Source organism: Schistocerca americana, unplaced genomic scaffold (assembly GCF_021461395.2).
Source record: "Schistocerca americana isolate TAMUIC-IGC-003095 unplaced genomic scaffold, iqSchAmer2.1 HiC_scaffold_86, whole genome shotgun sequence".
NCBI lineage: Eukaryota > Metazoa > Arthropoda > Insecta > Orthoptera > Acrididae > Schistocerca > Schistocerca americana.
In genome coordinates this window covers 108,592-134,797 of record NW_025726631.1, presented here as the reverse complement: position 1 = coordinate 134,797, position 26,206 = coordinate 108,592, and the positions used below count along the sequence as shown (strand labels likewise).

The following is a 26,206-nucleotide window of genomic DNA, read 5'->3' as shown; positions in this document are numbered from 1 at the left end:
CTTAATACAAACAGTCTGTGAAAACATTTGGTTATAGATGAATATGTTTTCTTCGTGGCTGCTGTAAGGAGAGACAGGTTAGGTACAGGATGAGTTGGCGGTCGGAGGTTTCCGTTTCTCACAAGGGAACCTCCCCATCGAACCCTCCCCCCCCCCCCCCCCCCCCCACACACACATATTTAGTTATAAGTGGACACAGTGGATAGGCCTTGAAAAACTGAACTCAGCTCAATCGAGAAAACAGGAAGAAGTTGTGTGGAACTATGAAAAAAAAAGCAAAATATACAAACTGAGTAGTCCATGAGCAAGACAGGCAACATCAAGGATAGCAAGAGCTCAGGAGCACCGTGGTCCCGTGGTTAGCGTGAGCAGCTGCGGAATGAGAGGTCCTTGGTTCAAGTCTTCGCTCGAGTGAAAAGGTTACTTTATTTATTTTCGCAAAGTTATGATCTGTCCGTTCGTTCATAGACGTCTCTGTTCACTGTAATAAGTTTAGTGTCTGTGTTTTGCGACCGCACCGCAAAACAGTGCGATTAATAGACGAAAGGACGTGCCTCTCCCATGGGAACCGAAAACATTCGATCGCAAGGTCATAGGTCAACCGATTCCTCCACAGGAAAACACGTCTGTTATGTTCTATACGACACTGGTGACGGCATGTGCGTCACATGACAGGAATATGTTGTCGACCCACCCGACTTGTACACTTGGCGAATGGGTAAAAAGATTCTTCTACCTTGCCCGATTTAAGTTTTCTTGTGGATGTGATAATCACTCCCAAAAAAGTAGCGAACAGTCAGCTGCCAGCCAGGAGCCTCGTTAGCAGGAATACTCTCTCTTTCGTGCGCTGTAGTCGACTGACGTCGTGTGTTTCGATGTTTGTTTAGGTGTAGCGTCCCCATACTACGGCGCAGTTACCTCGTATCGGACGGACAGATAATAATTGTCTGAAAATAAAAAATTAAACTTTTCACTCGAGGGAAGACTTGAACCAAGGACCTGTCATTCCGCAGCTGCTCACGCTAACCACGGGACCACGGCGCTCCTGCGCTCACACTCTCCTTGATGTTGCCTGTCTTGCCCATGGACTACTCAGTTTGTATATTTTGCTTATTTTTTTCATAGTTCCACACAACTTCTCCCTGTTTTCTCAGTTGATCTGTGTTCGGTTTTTCAAGGCCTATCCTGTGCCAACTTATAACTAAATCTGAGGGGGGTGCGATGGAGAGGTTGCCTTGTCAGAGAACACCAGGGAAAGTCGGAGAAAACTGCTACAACTCGCGATGAAGACTCCGTCTCTCGTGGCTGCTACAATACTCACAGTCGCCGTAAGATTTTCTGGAAACACTTGCAGAATGGGAAGGTATAACAACAGTGGCAGTATGATGATATCTTCTGAGTAACAAACTGGTCGCTTAGGGAGCGTCTTGAACACACAGGCAGACGGCGAAATATTGCGCGTCGTTCGGACCGTGATAGTAGCAGATTCTCCCAGTATTATTAATTCGCGAAGAAATCACTATGCACTGTATTACTTAACACACTAATAGTTGTATGAAGGCCCAGGGATCCAACACCGAATAAAAGTTCGTAGACGATATTTACCTTCTTTTTCACAAATTACATTTTTTTATTCTTTATAATTGCGATTACAAGTTGTATCTCCCTTGCACTTCAAAATTACTTCTATATGCATACTTACCTGACCTCAAAAAATCACAACGTCCAATCCGCATTCCTTACCTCCAACAATTACAAAAAAAATATAATGCCTTTTTTTTCACAGAAAAGAGCGTTGTCGTCACAGCAAAGAGCGTTGCCGTCTCAATTACGGCAGCGCATCATCGCTGGTACTCGCAGCGGGAATATTACAATAATATTATATTACGTAGGGGCATTACAGTTTCTAAACAAGTTGTGGATATCAGATGAGGCACATTTTGATGTCCCAGGTTATGTGAATAAACAGAACTACCGTTGCTGGTCAAACACAAATTCTAATGACGTTCACGTGCGCCCCTCACACGCTAGTAAAGTGACAGTATGGTGTGTTTTATCACATGGGATTATCGGACCGTATTTTTTCGAAAATGATCAGGGAAACACAATTACTGTCACTGCAGATCGTTACGTGGAGATGTTACGAACTTTCTTTACACCTGCATTGAACGACTTTTCAAACGTTCAAGAGGCCTGGCTTCAACAGGACGGAGCGACATCACACACTGCACGGCAATCGATGGAATATGTGCGAGAATTGTCCGGCAACCGTGTGAGTGATCTCACGATTCGGTAACATTCCCTGGCCCCCTAGATCGCCAGATTTATCCGTTTGTGACTTTTTCTTGTGGGGCTGCCTTAAGGGCAAAGTCTACACGACTCGAACAAGAACTGTGGATGATTAAAAACAGATAATTCGGGATCCAATTCACAGTATCCCAGCTGAGATGTGGCAGTGGTCAATGAGGAATCTCAACAGCAGATTTCACGAATGTATTCGTACAGGAGGACGCCATCAAAAGAACGTAATTAAAAAAAAAATAAACATCAGTGTTTCGTAAATGATACTGATGTGTGAATGTTGCAATGACTCTTGCTTCCAAACATATCGTGTGCCCGCCGCTCTCTCGCTGGTTGTGTAGAACCAGCAGCTGATACACTCCCGTCATATCTCACGGTGAGCGTCGACAACATCGTCGCACGAAACACGTAAGTACACCACTGGCCCCCAATCTAGGTTGTTAGCATATCCTGCAGAAATACATGCTATTGTTGAGTATTTGTCCAATTTTAAAGTCAATTCGATTTCGAATGCAAATGAATTTAGGCAAACTGCAGTTTCAATGTGGTAGATGTTCATAAAAAACCAAACTATGCAGTATACATTACCATGGTTGGCAACACGACGTACTTCCTGCTCGCTCACAGCCAAACTTGTTTGACTGTGCCGCATCCAACGTTCCGTAGTGCTGTTCTTGAGCAACGTGGACGATAAAGTCTTCCACGGTGCAAGTCATGTGCAACAACAACAACCAGTACATAATAAAAGATCACAATCACGATTCAATCCAATTCTCGAACCCGCGACGTATTTATTTCTCTCGATACTAATCTCCAAAACGCGTCTTTCCTCTGCAATTTATTCTTGCGATAACAACTGCAATCAGTCTAATGTGATTTATTTCGTTCTTTAGACTTTTAATTCTGGATTAATTTTCTTTCTCGTTTCGTCTGAATTTCGTCAGCTTGCTCCAAAACTGATTAAATGCTGGTAACGTTTTTCCGCGGTATTCTAATACGTTGTAGGAGCCTTTATATTTTATGAAGTAATAGCTTTTTCATGAGATGAGAAAACATTTTATTTTCCAAGCACAGATCAAAAACTAACAACTCGTAACCAAGCCGACTACGGCAAAGATAAATGTCTATCAGCTGCAGCTTTCACCCGCTGTTTTCGGCGCAGTGGATAAATGACGTCGCCACATCAGCCCCCCTCCTTTTGAAGCCGGGTGCACCAGGTATGTGGGGAAACTTTCACTTGACTTTTCTACCAGCTCTCGTGAAAACATCTGGTGCAGGCAATGGCTGCTCCTGTTCTGCACTTGCTGCTTCGTTGTCCTCTTCTGAAACCGAGAGCTCGGCGAGACTCTCTGCTGTTTCCTTGGCCTCCACGTTTCAGGGTGATTTTGCAGACCGAGGAAGGAGTGTACCCTCTTCGGTGTAAGCAGGTTTAAGCCGCTCAATTGAGACTGTCTCTTCTTTACCATCCTTATCGATTTTGAAGCTGTGGCTTCCTCTTGTGATTACCCTGTATGGTCCAGAGTAAGGCGAAACAAGCGGCGGGCGCACCGTATCATCCCTAAGCCACACGTGGGACGTTGCTTGCAGATCATTATGTACAAACACTCTCCGGTCTCCATGTCTGACAGGGTTAGTGGGTTTGATGTTTCTCATTCTAACGCTGAGTTGTCTCGCGAATTGCGTGCATAGCTCAGGGGCGAACGGCTGTGTAGATGCTGAAACGATAAATTCTCCAGGAACCCTCAATTGCTCGCCATAAACCAATTCTGCGGAAGAGCATTGTAAGTCCTCCTTCACGGCCGTTCTCAATCCGAGTAGGACCAGCGGTAGTGCTTCAGGCCATGACGTGGAACTACACATTAATGCAGCTTTGAGCGTGCGGTGTAGTCGTTCCACCATTCCATTACTAGATGGATGATAGCTTGTGGTGCGTAGGTGGTTGCACCCGCACAGTAGTAAAAGTTCATGGAAAAGTTGGCTTTCGAACTGCCTTCCGCGATCTGTTGTTATGTTTTGCGGAACGCCAAACCTGGAGAACCATGAATGCAACAGTGCTTTTGCAACCGACTCCCCAGAAATGTCTTGTATTACAACTACTTCTGGCCACCTGGTAAAACGATCAATGATTGTGAGCAAATAGCGTTGTTCTGAAGAACATGATAGCGGGCCCATAATGTCCACATGTATATGTGAAAATCTTGCAGATGTCGTCGGGAAGTCAGCAATAGGTGCAAAGACATGTCTGCTGATTTTATTACGCTGGCATGTTAGGCATGCACGCTCCCATGCACGACAATCTTTTTATATTCCAGGCCACACTACTTTGGAGGAAACTAACTTGACTGTAGCTCGTACTCCTGGATGTGATATGTTATGTAGTGCACTATAAATCTCGCGACGATATTGTTCTGGTATGTAAGGTCGCTCCTTTCCTTTTGCTACATCACACCAAATTCCGTCTGGAACATTTGGGACAGACACACGTCTGAGCTGCAGCGCAGTTCTCTGTTCCTCTATTAGACGGCGCAAGAAAGGATCTTCTCGTTGTTTAGACGCTAACTCGGTCCAACGAATTGAATTTAAACTGGCACAATTCCTAGACAGGCAATCTGCGACCAGGTTGTCTTTTCCTGAAATGTGACGCACGCCAGTTGTGAACTGTGCAATGTACTCGACTTGCCTGCACTGACGTGGTGACTTGAGCTCTGTGTCTCGTCGAAATATAGCTACTAACGGCTTGTGATCGGTAAAAATTGCAAAGTGTCTCTCTTCGACAGATGTGCGAAAATGCTTTATGGCTAAGTAAATATCAAGCAACTCACGGTCAATAGCACTCCATTTTTGCTGCTGTCGAGTCAGGTTTTTAGAGAAAAATGCGAGCGGCTGCCATCTGCCATCAACTTCTTGCTGTAGCGCTGCACCCACTGCTGTTTGGCTCGCATCAACCATGAGCGCTAAAGGAGCGCTCAATCTTGGATGTCCCAGTAGTGTTGCCCGAGAAAGACATTTCTTTAAGTCATGGAAAGCTGCTTCAGCATCTGGACTCCATGGAATTTTACGATTTCCTGTTGTATTTTTACCTGCAAGTAACGTTGTGAGTGGCTCTTGGGCGGCAGCTAATTTAGGTAAGTGACGTCTGTAATAGTTGAGCATGCCTAAAAATCTGCGAAGTCCTTTGTAAGTTGTGGGAAGGGGCATCTGTTGTACTGCTTCAACCCGCTCAGGCAAAGGTGACAGGCCTGCTGCTGAAACCAATTATCCCAGGAACTTAACCTCGCGTTTTCCAAACCTGCACATTGTTTCGTTAATAATTATGCCATACTCTGTCAGACGGCGGAAAAACTGCCGCAGATGTTCGACATGCTGATATGCAGAACCAGAGAATACTAAAATGTCGTCCATATAACAAAATACGAACGGTAATTCTCGAAGCACCGCATGCATGAATCTTTGCCATGTTTGGGCAGCGTTTCTGAGGCCGAATGGCATAAAATTGTACTCAAACAAACCGAATGGTGTGATAACTGCTGTTTTTTTAATGTCAGATGGAGCCATGGGAATCGGGGAAAATGATTTGGTGCAATCAATCACACTAAATATTTTGGCATTGCTAACCGTACTGTTAAAATCAGTCACATTGGGTAGTGGGTAGCGGTCGGGAATTGTGCGGGCATTGAGCGCCCTGTAGTCTCCACATACTCTCCATGAATTGTCTTTTTTACGGACCATGTGAATTGGAGATGCCCACGAACTATCAGACCTACTTAGAATACCTGTTTTTAGAAGTCTGTCGAACTCAGCTCGCGCCGCGAGCAGCTTCTCTGGAGGCAGACGCCGCGGGCGGAAGGCAACGGGTAGACCTCGTGTCGTGCTGATGTGGTGTTGAGTATTGTGTCTGCATTTCCTGGTTGCGTTGACGGGTTCGGTAAGTGCTGGAAAGTCTTGAAGCAGTTTACGAAAATGTGATTCCTCCGACAGTGCCCTGATATTGCCTGCAGTATACGAATCGTTAAGACTGTCGGCTGTCTTCACACGTGTGCGCCCCGCTTAGTTGCCGATACGACATCGTATCACAATATCCCGACGCGGATGACGCGGTAGAGGAGCCGGAAATCTTCGTGCGGAAAGACACGGGCACATCGCACTGTACTTGAACCGACGCGGAAGACGCAGTAGGCAATATCCCTTCTGTGAGAACTGTCACCAAACGACGGTAAACCAGGTCGGGCATAAGTCGGTAGTTCCGTAAAAAGTCCGCCCCAATTATAGGGCTCGGCACATCAGCAACCACAAAAGTCCATTTTGGATGGAAGTTGGAATTTAGATGTAATGCCAACTGTTTCTCACCATAGGTAGATATTCTGGAATTGTTTGCCGCAGTCAGCACATGTTGCGTTGTTGTCGTGAGTATATCACCTCTCTTTCTTGGATAAACACTGACTTCTGAACCTGTGTCAATCAGAAACTTCTCACCTGAAGAGAGGTCCAACACGAACAATCGGTGTGATTGGTTGACTGCAGATACTGTGGCGTTTTCACCTCTTTGAATCACGCTATGACTCGGGCGCCTATGTTGTTGTTGACGAACGTTAGCGCCCTTTAACGCCCGCCTTGTAAGTTTGGGTAGCTGCAGGGTTGAATACATTGACGGGCAGTGTTACCGAAGCGTCTGTGGTACCAGCATCATTGATCTATCAAATCCTGCTGGATAGCATTTCTTCGTCTTTTCCAGCTGCGACTTCGTAGCTGCTGGTGGAGTGAAGTTACTTGCACGTTGAGTTTTGCCACTTGTGCTGCCAGTTGCTGTATGGTGGGTTCGGTCGATGAGCACTGCTGTTGGGGAGTATTATTGCATGTTCCTGGCTTACTGACGTCAGATTCCATCACACTACACGTTCTTGGGCCTCTATCCTGGCTGGAGTTGAATTCGGAACACGCAGAAACTTCGGTTAAGGTGTTTGCGATGGTGTCTGCCTTTTTTGCTAAGACTTGCAATGGTAAGTCTGCTTCTGCTGCAATGACGGCACGGATGTTGGCAGGAAGTTTACGAATCCATATTAGACGTAAAGACTCTTCAGGTAGGAGTTCCGGGCCGGCTAATGAACGTAAGGCTTTGAGTACTTGTGACGGAGTCTTGTCGCCCAAATCTTCGTGTGCGAAAATTTTTTGTAGTCGCAAATCTGGTGACGACGTATAATGCTGTATGAGAGCTTCCTTTAGCACAAAGTAATTTTGTTGCAACAAGGTTTCTTCTACTTGCTCTATCACTTCTAAATTTAGATGTGAAACCACTATATTAAATTTGTCAATGTTGTTAGACACCCCACGCTGCCGAAATATGCATTCAGCCTGCGTAAACCAAAGCTGGGGGCGCGTCGGCCAGAACGCGGAAAGCTTAACATTTCCGTGTCGCGCGTAGGTACTCCCATCTTTTGCGTTAACATCTGTCGTTCCGTTTTGTGGCGAATCAAAGGGCGTGGACCGCGATCCTTGGTCGAACAGACTGTAGTCTTCAATCTTGATTCCACTGCCCCATGCTTTTGTCTCTGAATTCATTATTCTCGTCGGTACATATATTTTCTTTATGCTTCTGCTACAATTTTTCGGGGTCACCACTATGGGAGCCTTTATATTTTATGAAGTAACAGCTTTTTCATGAGATAACATTTTTTTTTCCAAGCACAGATCAAAAACTAACAAGAATATACAACTCGTAACCAAGCCGACTACGGCAAAGATAAATGTCTATCAGCTGCAGCTTTCACCCGCTGTTTTTGGCGTAGTGGATAAATGACGTCGCCACATCGTGAACATCGAGCGAATTTCTCATTTGCAACCCAAGCGGCAAATCGTTATAGTTTGTCATAAACAAAATATTGACTTGGGTTCAGAATCAAGTAATGGTTTTCGAAGGAGAACATCTTCCCGTTTGAATGTTACCTTTACTTTAAAAGCAACATAGATGAGTGTATACAGTATCCATATGTATGAGAACTTTTATTACGAACCTGTTCAAATACAATAGAAGTTTTTAAGTTGATAGAATTGAATGTTATTTCCTCGGGCGTTTCACAGAATTGTCAGGTTTTAAGCAGATCATTTGATTGTCGTAGTTTCTAGTACATAGCTTCTCGCGTATCCCTAGCGCTCGCACGACGAGTCTAATGTCACGTGATTGATCGAGAAAGTCAATATTGTATCGAGTGCTTCGGCATATCGATAAATCCCTTTCTCTTTGAACGCAAGCATTGTTTTCTACACACTACCGTTCGGGATCGTTAAAAATACCTTTTTATGAATATGAGACCTCAATGGACAAAGCTTCATCTGTAAATATAAGACGACCCTACATTCATCTATTAAACAATGTAAAAACGTTGTCCTGAGCAGCAGTTACTCGATATGCGAATATAAGCGACCCTGTATTTCTCGGACAACCGATCTAGGAAAAACCTCGTCTTATAACCGGATAAATGCGGTATTTGTTTTAGACTTTGGTCGTAAGTTTTGCATATAATGTCATAATGTTGTTAACTGAAACTTCCTGGCAGACTAAAACTGTTTGCTGGATAGGGACTCTAAATTGTGTTTCACGAGCAAGTGTTGTACGTATTGCAGCTTCAAGTCTGTTAATAACTCGTCTCCTATCTTCCATATTCCACATCTGTTCTCCTACATGCTGTGTGCTGTTCCGTTTTTGTTGGTGGTGGCGTAGGTTTTCTGTTTACTGGATCCATGTGGGTTTATTGGCAGTGGCATTTCGTTGAGGGGAACAATCTTCGTGTAAGTTTTTACTGTGTTTAAGTCATTAGTAAGAACAACATTCTCTACCCAAAACCATCTATGATCTAGTGGAGAACGTGTTAATTCGTGATATTTTATTTTGCTATCCTTTTTTCCCTAGTAACGTCACCCGCTTGGTTCTTAAGCCTTGTATCTGTCACATAAATGACGTCAACGCTCTGTCGGCATGGTATCGCACTGTTAACTCGCCACTTACGATTTTCACTTGTAAGAAATGATTTCAAAAAAACTGTCAAGTGATAGTGCAATGAATAACAGCATCAGCTCACTAACGTTGTTGCCAGCAGTTGAAATCCACAGATTCGTATGAATCTAGGTTTATAACTCATTTTGTTTTATTTCAGCGCTTGCGAACATATCTGACAGACGTCCACATGACAACTCCTTCCACCTCGCCGCGGGCTGAAGGCCCACCCGACAGCAAAATGGCTTCAGGCTGCAATTACAGAGGCAGGCGCCACGTGCCCGCTGAAGGCAGCGTGATGTGGCATACGGGCATCAATGACTTACCAGACGAACTGCTGCTAATGATCTTGTCCCACGTGGCTTTCACCGATCTACTGGATGTGGTACCGAACGTGTGCCGTCGTTGGAAAAAGCTGTCTCAAGATTCCAAGTTGTGGGCTGACAGGGAATGCAATATTGGGTAAGAAACCTACTAATACATAAAACGCGAATTGTTCTGCTTTTAAAAAATATTGTGGGGTGATACCTTTATTTACTATATTGTAACGTTGACGTTGAAAACTTTGCATTTAAACATACTGTCAGGTCAACTCATTGGAGTAATCTGGTTTTAACCGAAAATGTATTCCAGTTTTAGAATACTGTTTTCCTTTTTTTTTGTATTTGTTAGATTGAGAGGGTGTTGGGTAGATGTGGTAGAGGCACTTGGTATGTGTGTATGCTATTAATTCCCCGTTAATCTTTTTCCCTCTGCCACCTATGAGCCAGTGTGTATAGCAATCTCTTTACCTTTCTATTTTGCTCCTTTAGGTTTGTATGTGAGCGTGTATCTGTTCATTTATCCTCGCCCTCATTTTTATCCCGATGGAGTTTTAGAAAAGTGTGAACGATCTGGTCTGGAGGGACAGTTTAAATTCAGCTCCAGTTCAGCTGGAACGAAACATGCCACTTCTCGCAAAAAAATTACAATCGGAATCGTGTTTTATATCAACTGAGGTGAGTTCTGCCACGAGCATACGGTATGTGTAAAAAATCTGGGAATACTTAATAAAACTGAACCCACCCATTGCGCCCAGTGACAGAGGCCACCTGTTTGAGGGCTGTGACGTACGAAAAGTACTTTCTGATTGTCACAGTATAGGTGCCTTGGACGAATACGGTATCATCGTCTGGGATGCTCTAATTCCTAACACCTTCAGATATATCGAAAACTCGAAAATATTTGACCGTTGTGGAGAAAAATAGGATTGTCATTGGGGTCATAAATACAATGATGGAAAAAAATCGCAGCACCGAAAATTAATTACTGTAGAGTAATGAAATTTTGGCCATACATCTGTCTAGGTAACATATTTAACTGATTAACATTTCGAGATCACAGATTAATCTTAGCAAGAGAGAAGCCTTTGCAAATGTGAAATGCCGGTACATTAATAACCGGTGTAACCACCAGAATAATTTCTAACACGCAAACGTGCGTTCGTGGTGTTGTAGAGGTGCCAGATGCCAATTTGCTAGACGGAGTTCGTCGCCTGTTGCACTCGGCTGCTCAACACGGGGGTGGTTAATGCAGTTTGTGGCCGATGCTGGAGTCGTCATCTCGTGACGTCCCGTACGTGCTCGATCGGAGAAAGGTGTGGCGATCGAGCAGGCCGAGACGACACGTCGACACTGTGTGGAGCCCGTCGGATTACGACAGCGGTATACGGGCGTGTGTTATCCTTTTGGAAAACACCTTCTGGAATGGTGTTCACGAATGGCAGCACAACAGGTCGAGCACTGAGGCAGAATCAGCTCGATCAGACAACACTTAGCAGCACTGAAGTCGCAGGAGGTGGTGGTGGTTTGAGGTAAGTGAAGTGCACGTGAGACAGTGTCTGGCTCTCAGCTGTCCTCGAACTAACCAATTTGTAACAGTTCATCGTGGCATTGTGCTGCTCAAATTGGTGCTGCAGACGCACGTACCGAACACGACGGCCTTCCCCTCGGCAGTGCCACACGGTCGTCTGAAGCGCGGTCTTCTCCCAATTGTACATTCTCTCGACCACCACTGCCAGTGATCAGTGTACAGTGGCTACATTCCTGCCGAGTATTTCTGCAATACCACAGAAGGAACATCCAGTTTCTTGTAGCCGTCTTACACGACCTCACTCAAATTCACCGAGGTGTCGATACATCCTTGTCGTCTTTAAGCCTTTCGTGACTGACGTCAACCCGCCGTGTCCGATCTCGAAGGTACCTAGAGCTCACAACAGTTAGAGTGCGTGTCTGAAGCAAATCTGATTCGCATCAAAATGGCCCTGAGCACTATGGGACTCAACTGCTGTGGTCATAAGTCCCCTAGAACTTAGAACTACTTAAACCTAACTAACCTAAGGACAGCACACAACACCCAGCCATCACGAGGCAGAGAAAATCCCTGACCCCGCCGGGAATCGAACCCGGGAACCCGGGCGTGGGAAGCGAGAACGCTACCGCACGACCACGAGATGCGGGCTGATTCGCATCCTCACAGTGGCGTCACTGGTGCCGCTGCTACGCGACTGGTGTGAAGTCTGGACAGGTGACATCTTTCAGATATACAAACACGCCTTCCAACTTTCATTTATGTAGGACAACTCACACTGGGTGTCGAGATTTTTTTATCCGTCAGTGTATTATGACTCAGTTATTAGCATCCAGATAGGCTATATTTGATTCTGTCTTACTTTCTGAGGTTACTCACTGTAATATGACACTATTTAGCATGTCTGTGGCCTAGTTTTGACTGAAGGAGAAGAAAGTGCATGAAGTAATTTTTAGCCATAATACTGCTTGGTGCACTGAGAAATAAATTCTCTCGGTACCCTCGTGCAGATTTTATTCGTTTACATTACAGCAGTATAGGCTTTTATAATTTCTGATTTTTAAAAAGATATTTAGCCTTGTTTACTATGACCAATTTGTATAAACATTTTACCTGCAATTGTAAGCAAGATCTTTTGTATGGCTTTAGTGTTTGTCATGTTTCTCTTTGTGAATAAATCTGGAAACCTATCACAATCTCATCCACCTGCTGTGGGCTGTGTATGCTAGCCGTTTCTATTTGTACATTTCTTTTCTCAGTAGTACATGAAGTGTGAGCAACTGTGGCTGCTACGTATTTACTGCGTGATGCATCTGTGTAGGCTAGAGCCCATTCTAGTAGACGTGGACGGTGCCGCTTATCTGAAAAGGCAATCTGCTGCATATTTATGCAGATGTACGTACTTCTTGTCAGACTGAGCTGGTCATTTGTTTTTGAATACATCTCAGCTATTCTTACGGTAATGTGTTTTATAGGACACCACGCAAGGCCTTGTCAAAAAAATGTGGGCAGCTACCTGCTGGGTCTTTCGTATGTTTTAGGCCCAGTTGCCCGTGTATTTAATATCTTCTGTATCAGTAAGTTATTTTTTATATATTTTTAAATTTTTTGGGCTTTTAATGCATTGACTGTTACTGGCTTTTTTGCTAAATCACGGTCATGCCACTTGTATGCAAGGTTGTATTTTTTCTCATAGATCAATCTGAACATGCCTTGTATAAGGTTAAATGCATCATTGGAGGAGAAATAAAATAAAAAATCCAGTTTTGCAACCAGTACTGTTCGTTCATTTGTATTCAAGATTTCGTAATATTCGAAACTTTCTTTAAATGTACAGAAAAGTAAAATTACGTACTTAAGAAAACACACGAATGTGGTATTCTACGAGTACGACATCCCTGAGTTATTATTGGAATCGTTCAACTCGTACAAACACTTCTTTAACCATTTGTGGGAATCTGAAATGGGATGACCACATAGGCAATTAGAAGTAAAGCAGATGGTATATTTAATTTCATTGGGAAATTGCAATCAAATTCCAAATAATATTGCTTACATACATCATTCGATCCATCTTAGAGCATTACTCGAGTGTGTGGGACCCAAACCAAATGTGACTAACAGCTGATATTAAACTATACAAAGTAGAATAACATGAACGAACAGATTTTTTCGTGTATTATTTAGAATCCAATTGCTTCAGTATTGCTGTCGATGTATATTCATGATACTGTTGCTTCATATATTGTTATTATTAATATTGTATTGTTAGTAATGATGATGGTGATGATGATGATAATTGTTATTACCACCATCACTATCACCAGAACCACTACCAACGGATGAAAGGATCCAGTGGCAATACACGGGACTCACGCTTGGGACAATGACAATTCAAAACTGTTTCCAGTCATCCATATTCAGGCTTTGCACGATTTCATTAAATCTACTGAGGCAAACGATGAGACAGTTCCTTTGAATGTGCATAGCTAATTTTCTTCCCCATTCTGCTCCTGTACACATCTTCAGAAACCACTCCCCACACCCGGCCATTTCCCTCCTACATTCAGCCGCTCAGTCGGCATCCTGCCGTGCTAGTTAGAGGTTCGTGCTGTACTCCGTTGAGTTACTGTGACAGTTTGAAATTTCAGCGTTAATTGAAAATGCCGCGAAGTGTGAAGTTTCTGACTGCAAAAAACTGTACACCGATAGAAATCTATCGGCAGCTTTGTGAAGTGTATGGGGACAACATAATCACTGAAGGTGGAGTGCGTCAATGGGTCATAATATTTAAAAATGGCCGAACTAACGTTCACGACGAAGAGCGAAGAGGAAGACCCAGCATAGTGACTGCCGAACTTGTCGGAAAATTCGATGCCGCGGTCCGTGAAAACCGTAATTTCACAGTAACGGAACTCTCTATGAGTTTTCCACAAATTTCACGAAGTTTGTTGCATGAAATCATTACCGAAAAGCTTGGTTACCACAAGTTTTTCGCAAGATGGATACCAAAAATCTTGACAGAGATTCACAAAAATCAGCGAATGGCTGCAGCGTTAACGTTTTTGGACGCTTACGAGAAAGATGGCGACTCATTACTCGATCGCATCGTTACTGGTGACGAAACGTGGGTTAAGCGTGTGAACTGTGAGACAAAATTGCGGTGAATGCAGTGGGGGCACACAAATTTCCCCCAAAAACCCAAGAAATGCATGCAGACAATGTCGGCAAGGAAGGTGATGGCGACTGTCTTTTGGGACAGCAAAGGTGTGATTTTTGTGGATTTCCTGGAAAGAGGCACTACAGTAAACTCTCAAAGGTATTGCCAAACTCTGCACAACCTCAGAAGAGCAATACGAAACGAGCGCAGGGGAAAGTTGGGCTCAAAGCTCTTGCTGATTCGTGACAACGCCCGGGCCCACACGGCAAATGCCACTCGTGAAGTTCTCGAATCTTTTAAGTGGGAGTTGTTTCCTCATCCGCCGTACGGTCCTGACCTGGCACCGAGCGACTTCCACTTATTCCCAGCAATGAAGAAATGGTTGGCTATGCAGCATTTTGATGACGACGCACAGCTTCGAGAAGAGGTAACCACGTGGTTGAAACCGCAGGCGGCCGAATTTTACGATGAAGGAATTTCTCAGCTCGTCCATCGCTACGATAAGTCTTAATTTAAATGGCAACTATGTAGAAAAGTAGTATTTAAGTGTGGCTTTCATCTGTATATAATAAAAAAGTTTTCCAATACTTTATTTATTTTTAATTCCAAAACGTAATGTACTTTGTGGATAGCCCTCGTACTAAATCATCTGGTAGGGGCCTTCTGATTGACCAGGTTCTCTCCAGTCTTGATCTGTCTCTTGCCAAAGAGAGCTGTCCTAACCATATCATTGTTGCCTGTGGCACTTTTTCAGCTGTCGACCTTGCGCTCTCTTCCCCAAACTGATGGACTTGCTACAGTGATTGCTACGTGACAGTCTTTCTGACAGTGACCACTTTCTAGTGATTTGCCACTTCCTGGTCATTGTCGAATGGTGGCTGATGCTTAATGATCAGTTTTCATCCAATATGTAGGGTGAGTTCATTCATTTGTTTGCAAAGGAAGGCCAATGTTGTTTGCCCCATTTTGTCCGGTCGGCAACACGCTTTGATGACAGAACCGAGGTCCACATCCTGCAGTCTTTCTCAAACGATTTTACAGAGACTGTTTGGTAAAAAACTTGCATTTTTGTGTTAAATATATCTTTTATGTCAGATTCGTGATGATGTGCCCATCATTTCATTGTTGGTCATTGTTATTGTGATATTGCATGAACTTCGAAAAAGTTTGTAATGAAAACTGGGGGTCGCTATGATTTTGCGTGTGGGCCGTACTGCATAATATGTAGCCGTGTATGAAATTTAGCTGACGTATTGAATTTTTCTTTAGACTTTGGTGTAGGTCTTTACTTGTAACCAGTCTGAAAAAAATTGATCTGGTGTAGCACACACTTTTGCAACCCACAACATTCCTCATATTTTTCAAACAGTTTCAGTTGTTGAAATGTTGTTGGCAAATGATAGCGAACAAAGAGGAGAATATTTTTCCAAATGGTTATTGTGCAAAACTTCATTATCTACCTTGTTATTTCCACTAACTACAGACTTTTTTGACGAAAGAGTGTAATTCTTAAGGGCTATCGATAGCTGGTGAAACGAGATATGCCGTTGGGTTTTGAAACAGCATCAGTGAAGACATTACACATTTATTTTTGTAGTGAGGATGTGCTTTTTCATTAGCTATTGACTTTACTTTACTTTTCTTCAATTCCTCAATTAATAAAACTACAGTTTCAGAATTCTCTTGCAGCTGCATGTGCACAGCATGTAAGTGAGGAGAATAAATGTGTAGGTTTTACTCAAAACTTGCAAGACGTGATGCTTCTCTAAAAGTTACAAATGGCTAAAAAGCCTGGTGAAAACCAAATCACTGCTTTTTTTGCATTTTCAGCGGAATTCTTTCTAGACACTAACCAAAGCAGAGGTGACAGTAGATCTTTTTGAATGCTCACTATACAAGTGTGGGCACCGAGCGGCTCCACTTAATACTTACAAAAAATGTGAGTGTAGAATTTAGTTTAGAACAGCACTTCCCTCCACTGCTCGGCATTCCCCGTACAGTACGTGCCTGCAACCCCCATCACTATTGCCCCTCCATCCGTGCCGTGCCGATTGCGCATTTATCAGCCACGTTATTTTGCACGCACTCTACCACTTTGTCCCCTCTGTCGAGAGGGCATCGGCAAAGCCTCGGACACTACCACCCGTGCTATTAGAGCTGTTATTCCCCTCTCCACGAGTCCCCCCTACCTCTGGCTGCTGCTAAAGTGGACCAAAGACACTGCAGTGGCTACTCAGCTGTGAAAGTGTACTGCAACGTCTCTGATGACATTCCATCATGACAAATTATACGATGACGCTTTCGCCGATTGAGAACTCTTCGGGCTCTTCACTCGTCACGTGATGTGATCCCAGATCCTGATTCAATTCGTCATCCGATTATCCAATGCACTTTTCTACTATTCCTAGAAAGTATTTTCCATTCACAATGTTGAGATAATATAGTTAGCCCAACCCTCGAACTAGACAGAATCCTAGCCATTTCTTGAAGGATTATGTAGTTTCCAAAATAAGTTTCTTCTTATGTTCATCTATAATTAATCATACATCACCCAAAATTGCAATTTTGTGGTTTGAAAGCTCACAAGTAAGGCCTATGTTGAGCATTAATAACACATGTACTTCCTTCACAAATCATGCCAACTCATATACAATTAAACCTCCTGGATTCAATATATTATGCCCAAACTGAGACTCAGACAGGATAATGGGGATCTCTTTCCTTAAAAACCTTAAAATGTTTCTACCTATGCTTTGGAACTCGGTGCACCTCTAAGGATGGCAGTATGTGTATCTTATGTTTCTGTGTCTGAGCAGATATTTCCTCTCAAAAAGCTCCTACAACCGCCACCCCATCTCGGAAGATGTCTTTCTTTGATAGAATTCGTCACGTGCAAATATAACTTAACAACCCCAAACAATAACTGTACTCTTGCCTATGACATTTTATAATTTTCGGTTGCAAGTATGATTTGTTTGTTGGAAGACGTAGGGGCACACAACTCCTCTGGAGTGGTGTATATTACCACAGTCGAAACGAGGGACTCGTTGCATTGGCATAGCGAGGTGGAATGAAAGCACAAATTGCATTGGCATAGCGAGGTGAAATGAAATCACAAATTGCATTGGCACAGCGAGGTGAAATGAAAGAATAAATTGACCAGATGAGAGTAGGACTTGGACACTGAGGGTTCCATACAGACTTATTTATGTATATGAAACAGTTTATTCATTTATCAATCTAGAATATTAGTGACTTGTGCCTGGTATTGACATTGATACTTGCAAGGTATGAGTCCCAGAGATTCCAAGACTTCCAGGAATGTTTTAATTTCATGTTTGAAATGGCAAAAGAAATATATTTTTCATATAACAAAATTACAAATCCATAATTTTCTTTTTTTTCCCTTTATTTATGCTGCGAAAATATGCTTTTTGCCAACTTTCATAACTCTACGTCAATGAGGAGTACCCTAAATTTTAATGAGCGAGTTTGCGAGTATCAAAATTTGTGATGTAAATAATCTGTAATAATATGTAATAAATAATAAATCTTTGGATTACATTGACTTAGAAGCTTACATTCTTCACACTGCCGAGGGACTGTAGACGTTAAGGTGTTACAAATTTCAACTTGATATGTGTACACATATCTAAGAAAAAGGGATTTTAACAGATTGTGGACAGTCAGTCTGTCTGATAACAAGAGACAAATAAAATGTTTTTCATGTGATATAATTGCAAATTAACAATTTTTGGAGTTTTTTCCTTTGGTTGTGCTGTAAAAAATTGCTTCATGCAAAATTCCATGATTCTGCATCCTATAGGTTTCGATGAGTAAGTTTGTGAGTATCAAACTTGCAACGTAAATGGCCATATCTTTTTATTGCACTGACATAGAAGTTTATTGCTCCAGTGGGTGTGTAGCACACTTTGTACACATGTGACGAATAGTTGTCTTTACGTTACTGAGGTAAACGTGTATGTGCAAAATCAGAGTTTAATCTTAGTGTTATTAAACAGTGATAAAATAAACTTACATTATATGAGCTAAATAACTGTTTAATTAAACAATAATAAAAGAAAACCTTCCTCCGTGTCATGCTGTTGCCACGTACAAGTGTTACCCCACAGTGATGGCCCACTCGAAGCATTACACGGCACAGTCGGGTCAGGTCCGTGCGACCCACACTTGGTTACTAATTATCTTGTAGGTAACTGCCCGATTGTGGGATCGTGCTGCTGGCTCAGAATCTGGGCATTTTCTTGCTTGAATCGTAATTTTTTTTCATCTAGGTTGCTGTTTATTTTATATTAGTGCTGCTCTTTCGGCTGTACGACAACACAACTTATTACTGTGTTAGCTGAAGAAACAGTGAAGGAATAGATATGGACTTCAAATTGTAAAACTAGGGAACAGAACAAAACAATATCATTTGCGATCGGTGCACTTTATGCGCAGGCACGCCATTTCGAGGGTTAAATTTTTTTCTTCACTGAGGGACGGTAGATGGTAATATGTGAGATAAATTTGAAGTGGATATGACTACGCATTGCAAAAAAAAAAGGTTTTTAACAGTCTGACACAGACAGACAGTTGGACAATAGAGTGAAACAGTAAGGGCTTCCGCTTTTAGCAATTGAGGTACAGAACTGTAAAGATAAAGGTACTTCAAATGATCTTTTCGTTCTATTGCCACGTGAAGGAACCGGTAGCTCTGAGAGGTAGTGTTGTTCTTGTTCTTCCATTTTTGTGTCTGTGTTTGTTGCCATTTAATTTTTTTATCTGTTTACTTCTGGTTTTATGAGAGCATAGCTTCAATTATACATGCTAAAATAGGTTACTACACACTGTTTGCAAATTGTCAGAGATACTATTTGCGAATGAACTATCGACACATTACTGTGTCGCAGGGCCCTGTGGCAGTGCTACCTGGATGACCGTAAGGGTGGTGGGAACGAGCAGGAAGCAATAGAGATCTTCCGAAACATCCCGAACCTGTGTATAGTGCGCATGTGGTTCAATGTCAACCCCCTCATCATCCAGGAGCTCTGCGATCACTGCCCGAGGCTCGCGGAGTTGCACCTCCATCCCAGTCAGAAGCTCACCTACTCGGTAAATGTCACATCTTTTAAAGTGTAAGGTAAGTAAACCTGCCAGTGGTTACGCAGGGCAGCTGTTCACATCTCAGGAGATACACAAATTTTCCCTGGGCCTTCATTAGATCATTAGGGGCATCGTGGAAAGGCAGTGGACATGGTGTGTAAATTTTCTGACGTTTACGGTTCAAAATCGACCACTTTACAGTTTGTACTAGTAAAGTATCAGCATATTTATTTCTGAAATTGGTAACTGTCAGAGAATTTCAGTATCTGTATCCGTAGCCTCTGTAAACGCCACAGCTGGAAACAAAACTACAGTCAGAGCACACTTTCTCATTTCTGTTATACACTGCCACCAGCAGCACTCCGAGCAGACATAAAGCTGAGCCTCTGGATACAGTATCGGATGAGTGAGAATAGTTTGTACTGACTTGTAATATAATTTTTGCAATAGGAAGTGTGTGTGGTGCCATAAATATCGGCAGTCACTAAATGCCTTACTTTCATAAGGGCCTGAAATGTACGAAACGGAACAGTTGTTGTTGTTGTGGTCTTCAGTCGTGAGACTGGTTTGATCCAGCTCTCCATGCTACTCTATCCTGTGCAAGCTTCTTCATCTCCCAGTACCTACTGCAGCCTACATCCTTCTAAATCTGCTTAGTGTATTCATCTCTTGGTCTCCCTATACGATTTTTACCCTCCACGCTGCCCTCCAATGCTAAATTGGTGATCTCTTGATGCCTCAGAACATGTCCTACCAACCGATCCCTTCTTCTAGTCAAGTTGTGCCACAAACTTCGTTTCTCCCCAATTCTATTCAATACCTCCTCATTAGTTACGTGATCTACCCACCTAATCTTCAACATTCTTCTGTAGCACCACATTTCGAAAGCTTCTATTCTCTTCTTGTCCAAACTATTTATTGTCCATGTTTCACTTCCATACAAATACTTTCAGAAACGACTTCCTCACGCTTAAATCTATACTCGATGTTGACAAATTCCTCTTCTTCAGAAACGCTTTCCTTGCCATTGCCAGTCTACATTTTATATCCTCTCTACTTCGACCATCATCAGTTATTTTGCTCCCCAAATAGCAAAACTCATTTACTACTTTAAGCATCTCATTTCCTAATCTAATTCCCACAGAACCACCCGATTTAATTAGACTACATTCCATTATCCTCGTTTTGCTTTTGTTGATGTTCAATTTTATATCCTCCTTTCAAGACACTGTCCATTCCGTTCAGCTGCTCTTCCAGGTCCTTTGCTGCCTCTGAGAGAATTACAATGTCATCGGCGAACGTCAAAGTTTTTATTTCTTCTCCATGGATTTTAATTCCTACTCCGAATTTTTCTTTTGTTTCCTTCACTGCTTGCTCAATATACAGATTGAATAACATTGGCGAGAGGCTACAACCCTGTCTCACTCCTTTCCCAACCACTGCTTCCCTTTGATGCCCCTCGACTCTTATAACTGCCATCTGATTTCTATACAAATTGTAAATAGCCTTTCGCTCCCTGTTTTTTACCCCTGTCACATTCAGAATTTGAAAGAGTATTCCAATCAACTTTGTCAAAAGCTTCCTCTAAGTATGGGAAAATTTATTTTCAATTTTCTTGTAAGCTACAGATATCTTTTGAAGAATAACTTTTTTTTTAAGAAGAAAAAATTATTAGTAAACAGCAGAAGACGTGACCTTTTGTAGAAAGATGTTGTACATCTACTCAACATTGTGACATCTGCTTTACTAACCTTCCAGTCACATGAATGAGTGAAATAAGCCTCCTAGCTGAAGAGGGGACCACACAGGCATCAAAAGCAATAAAACTGTTTACCCAAACAGAAGATACAAATTCTGTAAGTGTTGTTATACCAGAACTACAGACTGAAAGAATCTTAAACACATTTGATTTTCAGGCAAAAGTGATTACATTTACAAAAATATTTGTGTATTCGAAAGTTGATTGAAATGTAAGATTGTGCGAATCATTAGACTCCGTACAAAGCTGTAATGTTAAGGGAAGTGTGTATCATAATAACAGATAACCTCTCATAGAACTGACAATAGAAATATATGCTTCTCGTGTATGACATATATGTTTAAATTCTCTTGCTTCCAGTGGAGTGAACTGAAAGTGAAAGTATTTTTTCATGAACAAGTTGTAGTTTATGTCACTGAATCAGTAAGATTAGACCGCTTGTACATTTATTTCACGATCATGTAGAAATACTTGGAACTCGCACATGAAGTAACTATTTTAGGATGCCTGTAAACAGGGAATATAAGGAATTATCAGGGAATTTCATGCAACTGCAAAATATCAGGGGATTTCATAAAGTATCAGAGAATTTTCTTGCAACTACTCAATACTTTTTTTTTAATTACTGCAGAGAGGTACTTTGTGCCAGCATGTTCATCACAGTGGTTCATGCTCTTTATGGATTGCAGTTGAAAGCTTAGTACACATTATTGTTTACAATAACACCATAATTGTTGAGACCTGTATTTGTGCTTGTTGTTCTGTGATATAAACTGTGGAAACTGAGTCATGGAACATACGATGCATATGTATCATATAATGACCTTACATACTCTTTGCCATTGTTAAACATAACAGTATAATATAAAGTTCCATAGTCCTAATATCATTCTCTCCATTCGTGCCAAAATATAATCACCATCATCATCATCATCATCTCTCATCTCTCCACTCTCCACTCTTTTCAACATTTCACGAGGACCCTATTTCACCATAGTATCATCACCTGATAATTCTCAACCAACCAATTTAATATTCTAAAATCAACCTCTACATTACGCATTTATAGTCAAACTACAATCAATTCCAGTACACATGTATCACTCAACTATTCCATTAAAGAATATTACTATCATTATCAACAGTTTTCATCTATGTGATCTGAAAAACAGTTTCCTTACTTAATTAGCATTTATTGCATTTATACAGGATGACAATTATTGAACTATATGAAAAAAAATGCAAATTAGTTACAAACTATGGCATGCACACACTTTATTTAACATGTAAACATCATTACAGACAGTCGGATGTAGGTTATAACGTGTCCGATTTGCCTGCCGTCATTGGCGACGATATGTTGCAGACAAATAATGAAATTCTGCACGAGCCGCTCAAGTGTCGGTTCATTGATGCTGCCGATGACCACCTGAATGATCGTTTTCAGCTCAGCAATGGTTTTGGGGTTATTGTTGTACACTTTGTATTTAATTTAGTCCCACAAAAAGGAGTCACGTGTTCATATCTGGAGAATATGGCGGACAATTGAGGCCCGTGTAAGTGGCCTCTGGGTACCCCAGAGCCAGAATGCAGTCCCCAGAGTGCTCCTCCAGGACATCAAACACTCTCCTCCTTCAGTGGGGTCAAGCCCCATCTTGCACGAAACACATCTTGTCGAAATCAGGGTAACTTCAGATAATGGGGCTGAAATCATCTTCTAAAAGCTTCACACACCATTCGGTAGTCATCGTGCCGCCGAGGAATAGCACACCGATTAATCCGTGACTGGACATTGCACACCACACAGTCACCCTTCGACGGTGAAGAGACTTCTCGATTGCGAAATGTGGATTCTCAGTCCTCCAAAAGTGCTCGGCCACACTGTACTGTGACATTTTCACATGCAAATGGCCGACAACAACAATGCACGTGCACGTGTGCGTAATAATTCCCATCGTGCTCTGTGGCCAACCGTGCAGTTTGAATGTCCTAACACAAACCGTTCAGAAGTTATGACAATTGTATTTCATGTAGTTCAATAATTGTCACCCTGCATATTACATAATCAATGTATAATACATGTATCTATGGACATTACATAGTCAATACTCAAATGTGCTCATAGATGAAGGTTCGTATCAAATGCTTTTATTCACAAAGTTTGTAGAAATTCTAGATTTTTTTCCATAATAATTCAGATGCTGACTGTGAATCTGCAGTGTAACAAGTCTGAACCATCTTCAAAATGATACAAGTTTCGAATAACAACACACACTATTTCACCTAACTAAATACCGTGTATCTGCAAAGTCTCTCTACAGTGGTGAGCCTCGCATGTCTCGCCTTGTGGTGCACACAACGTCGGCACCACATTTGAGTGTCTCCTGCAACAGGAAGGGAAAAGGTAAGTTAGTGTTTCTATTAGCAGATACTGTAAGGGGGGCCACAGTCACACACGGGATGACCCCTGTGGTTAATGGGACCAGACAGACAGGTTTTATAGTTAAAGTCAAAGTCCAGACAGACAATAATCAAGAAAAATAGAATAAAAGAAGTTTCATGTACAGTAAATAGGGATAATGCTAAGTGCGAGGGTCTACGGTTTGTGCGCAGTCGACCTGTCTGAAATGCTGACAATTTGCTCGGTCAGTAGATGCCGCCCGGCGGCACTGCGACGAGGGTGCACCACCTGTCCGCCGTCTGCAGCGCGCCAATTAACTAGTGAGGCCTCGGGCGCCAATATGTCTTTCTTTGCTCACCACGGAGCCTTTTGATATGACCGTAATTAGCCAGTGTTAGGACGTCGGACACAGTGGTCGTGGGTGTGCGTAGCGTGCTTATTTTTTATGATCTGTCTTTGTTAATAAAACTGTTTAAACATACTTCTCGTGTTCGCGTATTGCCGTACCTCGAGGACCCGCCGCTTACTAGTCCTCACAAATATTTTGTCTAATTGTCATTCGTGACAACAATACAAACTACCCCCTTATAGAAGTGGTGTCAGCATGGGGATAATTATGGAAAATCTACAGTCCTGAAGAGGTGCAGCACAACGTGAACTTCGATCGGCAGCAGCGTGAACATCTTCTGACTACACGGGGACATCCGGTGCTGGAATTCAGGTCGGTCTCCTCCAGTTTGGATAGAATACGAAAGGCAGTGACGGATGTTTATTTTACATTCGAGTGACTCATTGGCGTTAAATTAGACGAAATGTCGCAGTCCGATCTGGGTAACATTGTCAACCTACAAACTGTTATTAATGAATTGCGAGAAGAGATTCGGCAGTTAAAAACAAAGACGTGAGCGTAACATTCCGAAAGACTTGTCAAATGATAGTTCGTGCAGTACAGGTACAACTACAATAAACAATTTTTCATTATTGCCATCAGTACCAGTGTTTAGCTGGAAACCCAAAGATGATGTGTGAAGGTGTTTTTTCGTAAACTTGAAGATGCCACACAGTTAGGATCCTGGACAGATTCCAATAAGCTAGTGGCCGCCAAATTAAGAATTCAGGGAGCAGCACAACATTTCACTAGCGTGGAGCCTACTTGCATGCAAACAGAAGATTACAAAAAGTTTAGAGTGATTGTTGTTCAGAGATTTAAACGTAAAAACACAATCAGATTTTACAGAGAGCAGCTTCTCAGTTTGCGAATGCGACGAGACGAATCTATCGAGCAGTTTGCTGACAGAATTCGAAACATCGATGCTCAAACATGCGAGTTAGTAGAAGATGAAAATGAAAATCACATTCAGTTGTTCGAAGCCGTCCAGAGAGCCTTGGACACATTCATTCGTGGGTTGCACAGAGAGGAAGTAAGCAGAGCTGTTCTATTGGCATGATATAAAACGTTTCAGGAAGCAGTAGAATCAGCTGTTGATTTTATTGAAGCACTAAGAAGACCGAATGAGATGCAGAAACAAGAACGCAGAGTTTTCAACACCACAGTACAATGCTACAGATGCAGTAAGCTGGGTCACAAGCATAAGAATTGTATAGCGAATCGAATCTGCTGTCAATTGCAGGTTGCAGGGTCACGTTTTGAGAGATTGTCGCAACAAGAAGAAAGGTAATGCAAATAACAGACAATCTGCCAGATCTTTAAACAAGTACGGGGATGTATGGGCTACCCCTCCTTCTGCCCGTTGCCAGAGACAGTGATTCTTGTTAGTTCCAGTGAAAATCAGACTGAAAATGACTTCTTGATAGGTGCTCTATATCGTGGGAGAAACATCAAACTACTTATTGACACAGGAGCACAGACCTCATTAATGTGGTGTGGCATGCATAAACGGGATAAATTGAAACAACCGCTATTAAAAGTGTGAGGGTTAAATGGAGGGAAGCTACGGAACTATGGAGAAGTCGACGTAAAATTAATTCTTGGCCAAGGCCAAGATGAAGGGGAAAATATAGATAAAGATAAATACACAGCAAGGTTGCGAGTAGTTTCAAATAACGAAACACATTATGACGGTGTACTTGGATTTGATTTCTTGTTTGCTAATGAAGCAGACATATTTGTCGCAGAAAGAAAGATCAGACTAGGCCGTAGCAACTACAACCTAGGAAATCGTTCTCCAGATCATACTCGAAGGAGCAGCAATACTGACGTTGTGGGAATGGACTGCCCAAATGATGCATCAGTTCAAATCGTTGAGTCGATGTTCAAACTGATCAGCCTCAGCAAATTCCCAAGGGTGCAGGAAAGACAATCTACGGTGAAGTTCAGTCACCCCGATGCAAGGAAGGAACTTTGTTATTAATTGAGTGATCTGAGAAAAGTGAGTTACTGGATACAACGAATTGTTATGTTTCTAGAAGTGTAGGTGTCGCTACAATGGTGAGACAGAATGTCGCAAAAGTCCCGGTTACAATAACAAATATGAGCAATGAGGATGTTGTTTTGCCCCGAGGAACAAAAGTTGCTGAAGTGTTGAGCGTAAGTAACAGTGACGTAATACAGATTCCAGATGAGATAACAAATGCTGCAGTTATAAACACAGATTTTTGTAACAGTACCGCAAAATTACAATG

General features: G+C 42.3%; 2 protein-coding genes across 3 annotated transcripts in view; one reads left to right on the top strand and one right to left on the bottom strand.

Annotated features, from left to right (window-relative positions):
• Positions 1 to 26,206, top strand: part of LOC124591661 — a 238,492-nt gene that overhangs the window by 115,223 nt on the left and 97,063 nt on the right. For both annotated transcript variants that reach the window (XM_047131756.1, XM_047131755.1), the window contains exons 2-3: positions 9,450 to 9,751; positions 19,211 to 19,412. In XM_047131756.1, coding sequence (XP_046987712.1) covers positions 9,450 to 9,751; positions 19,211 to 19,412 — 504 coding nt within the window. The remainder of the gene's footprint in view (positions 1 to 9,449; positions 9,752 to 19,210; positions 19,413 to 26,206) is intronic.
• Positions 23,291 to 26,206, bottom strand: part of LOC124591662 — a 31,291-nt gene continuing 28,375 nt past the window's right edge. The window contains exon 2 of the mRNA XM_047131757.1: positions 23,291 to 23,546. Within this exon, the coding sequence (XP_046987713.1) occupies positions 23,446 to 23,546 (101 nt within the window). The 3' untranslated portion in view covers positions 23,291 to 23,445. The remainder of the gene's footprint in view (positions 23,547 to 26,206) is intronic.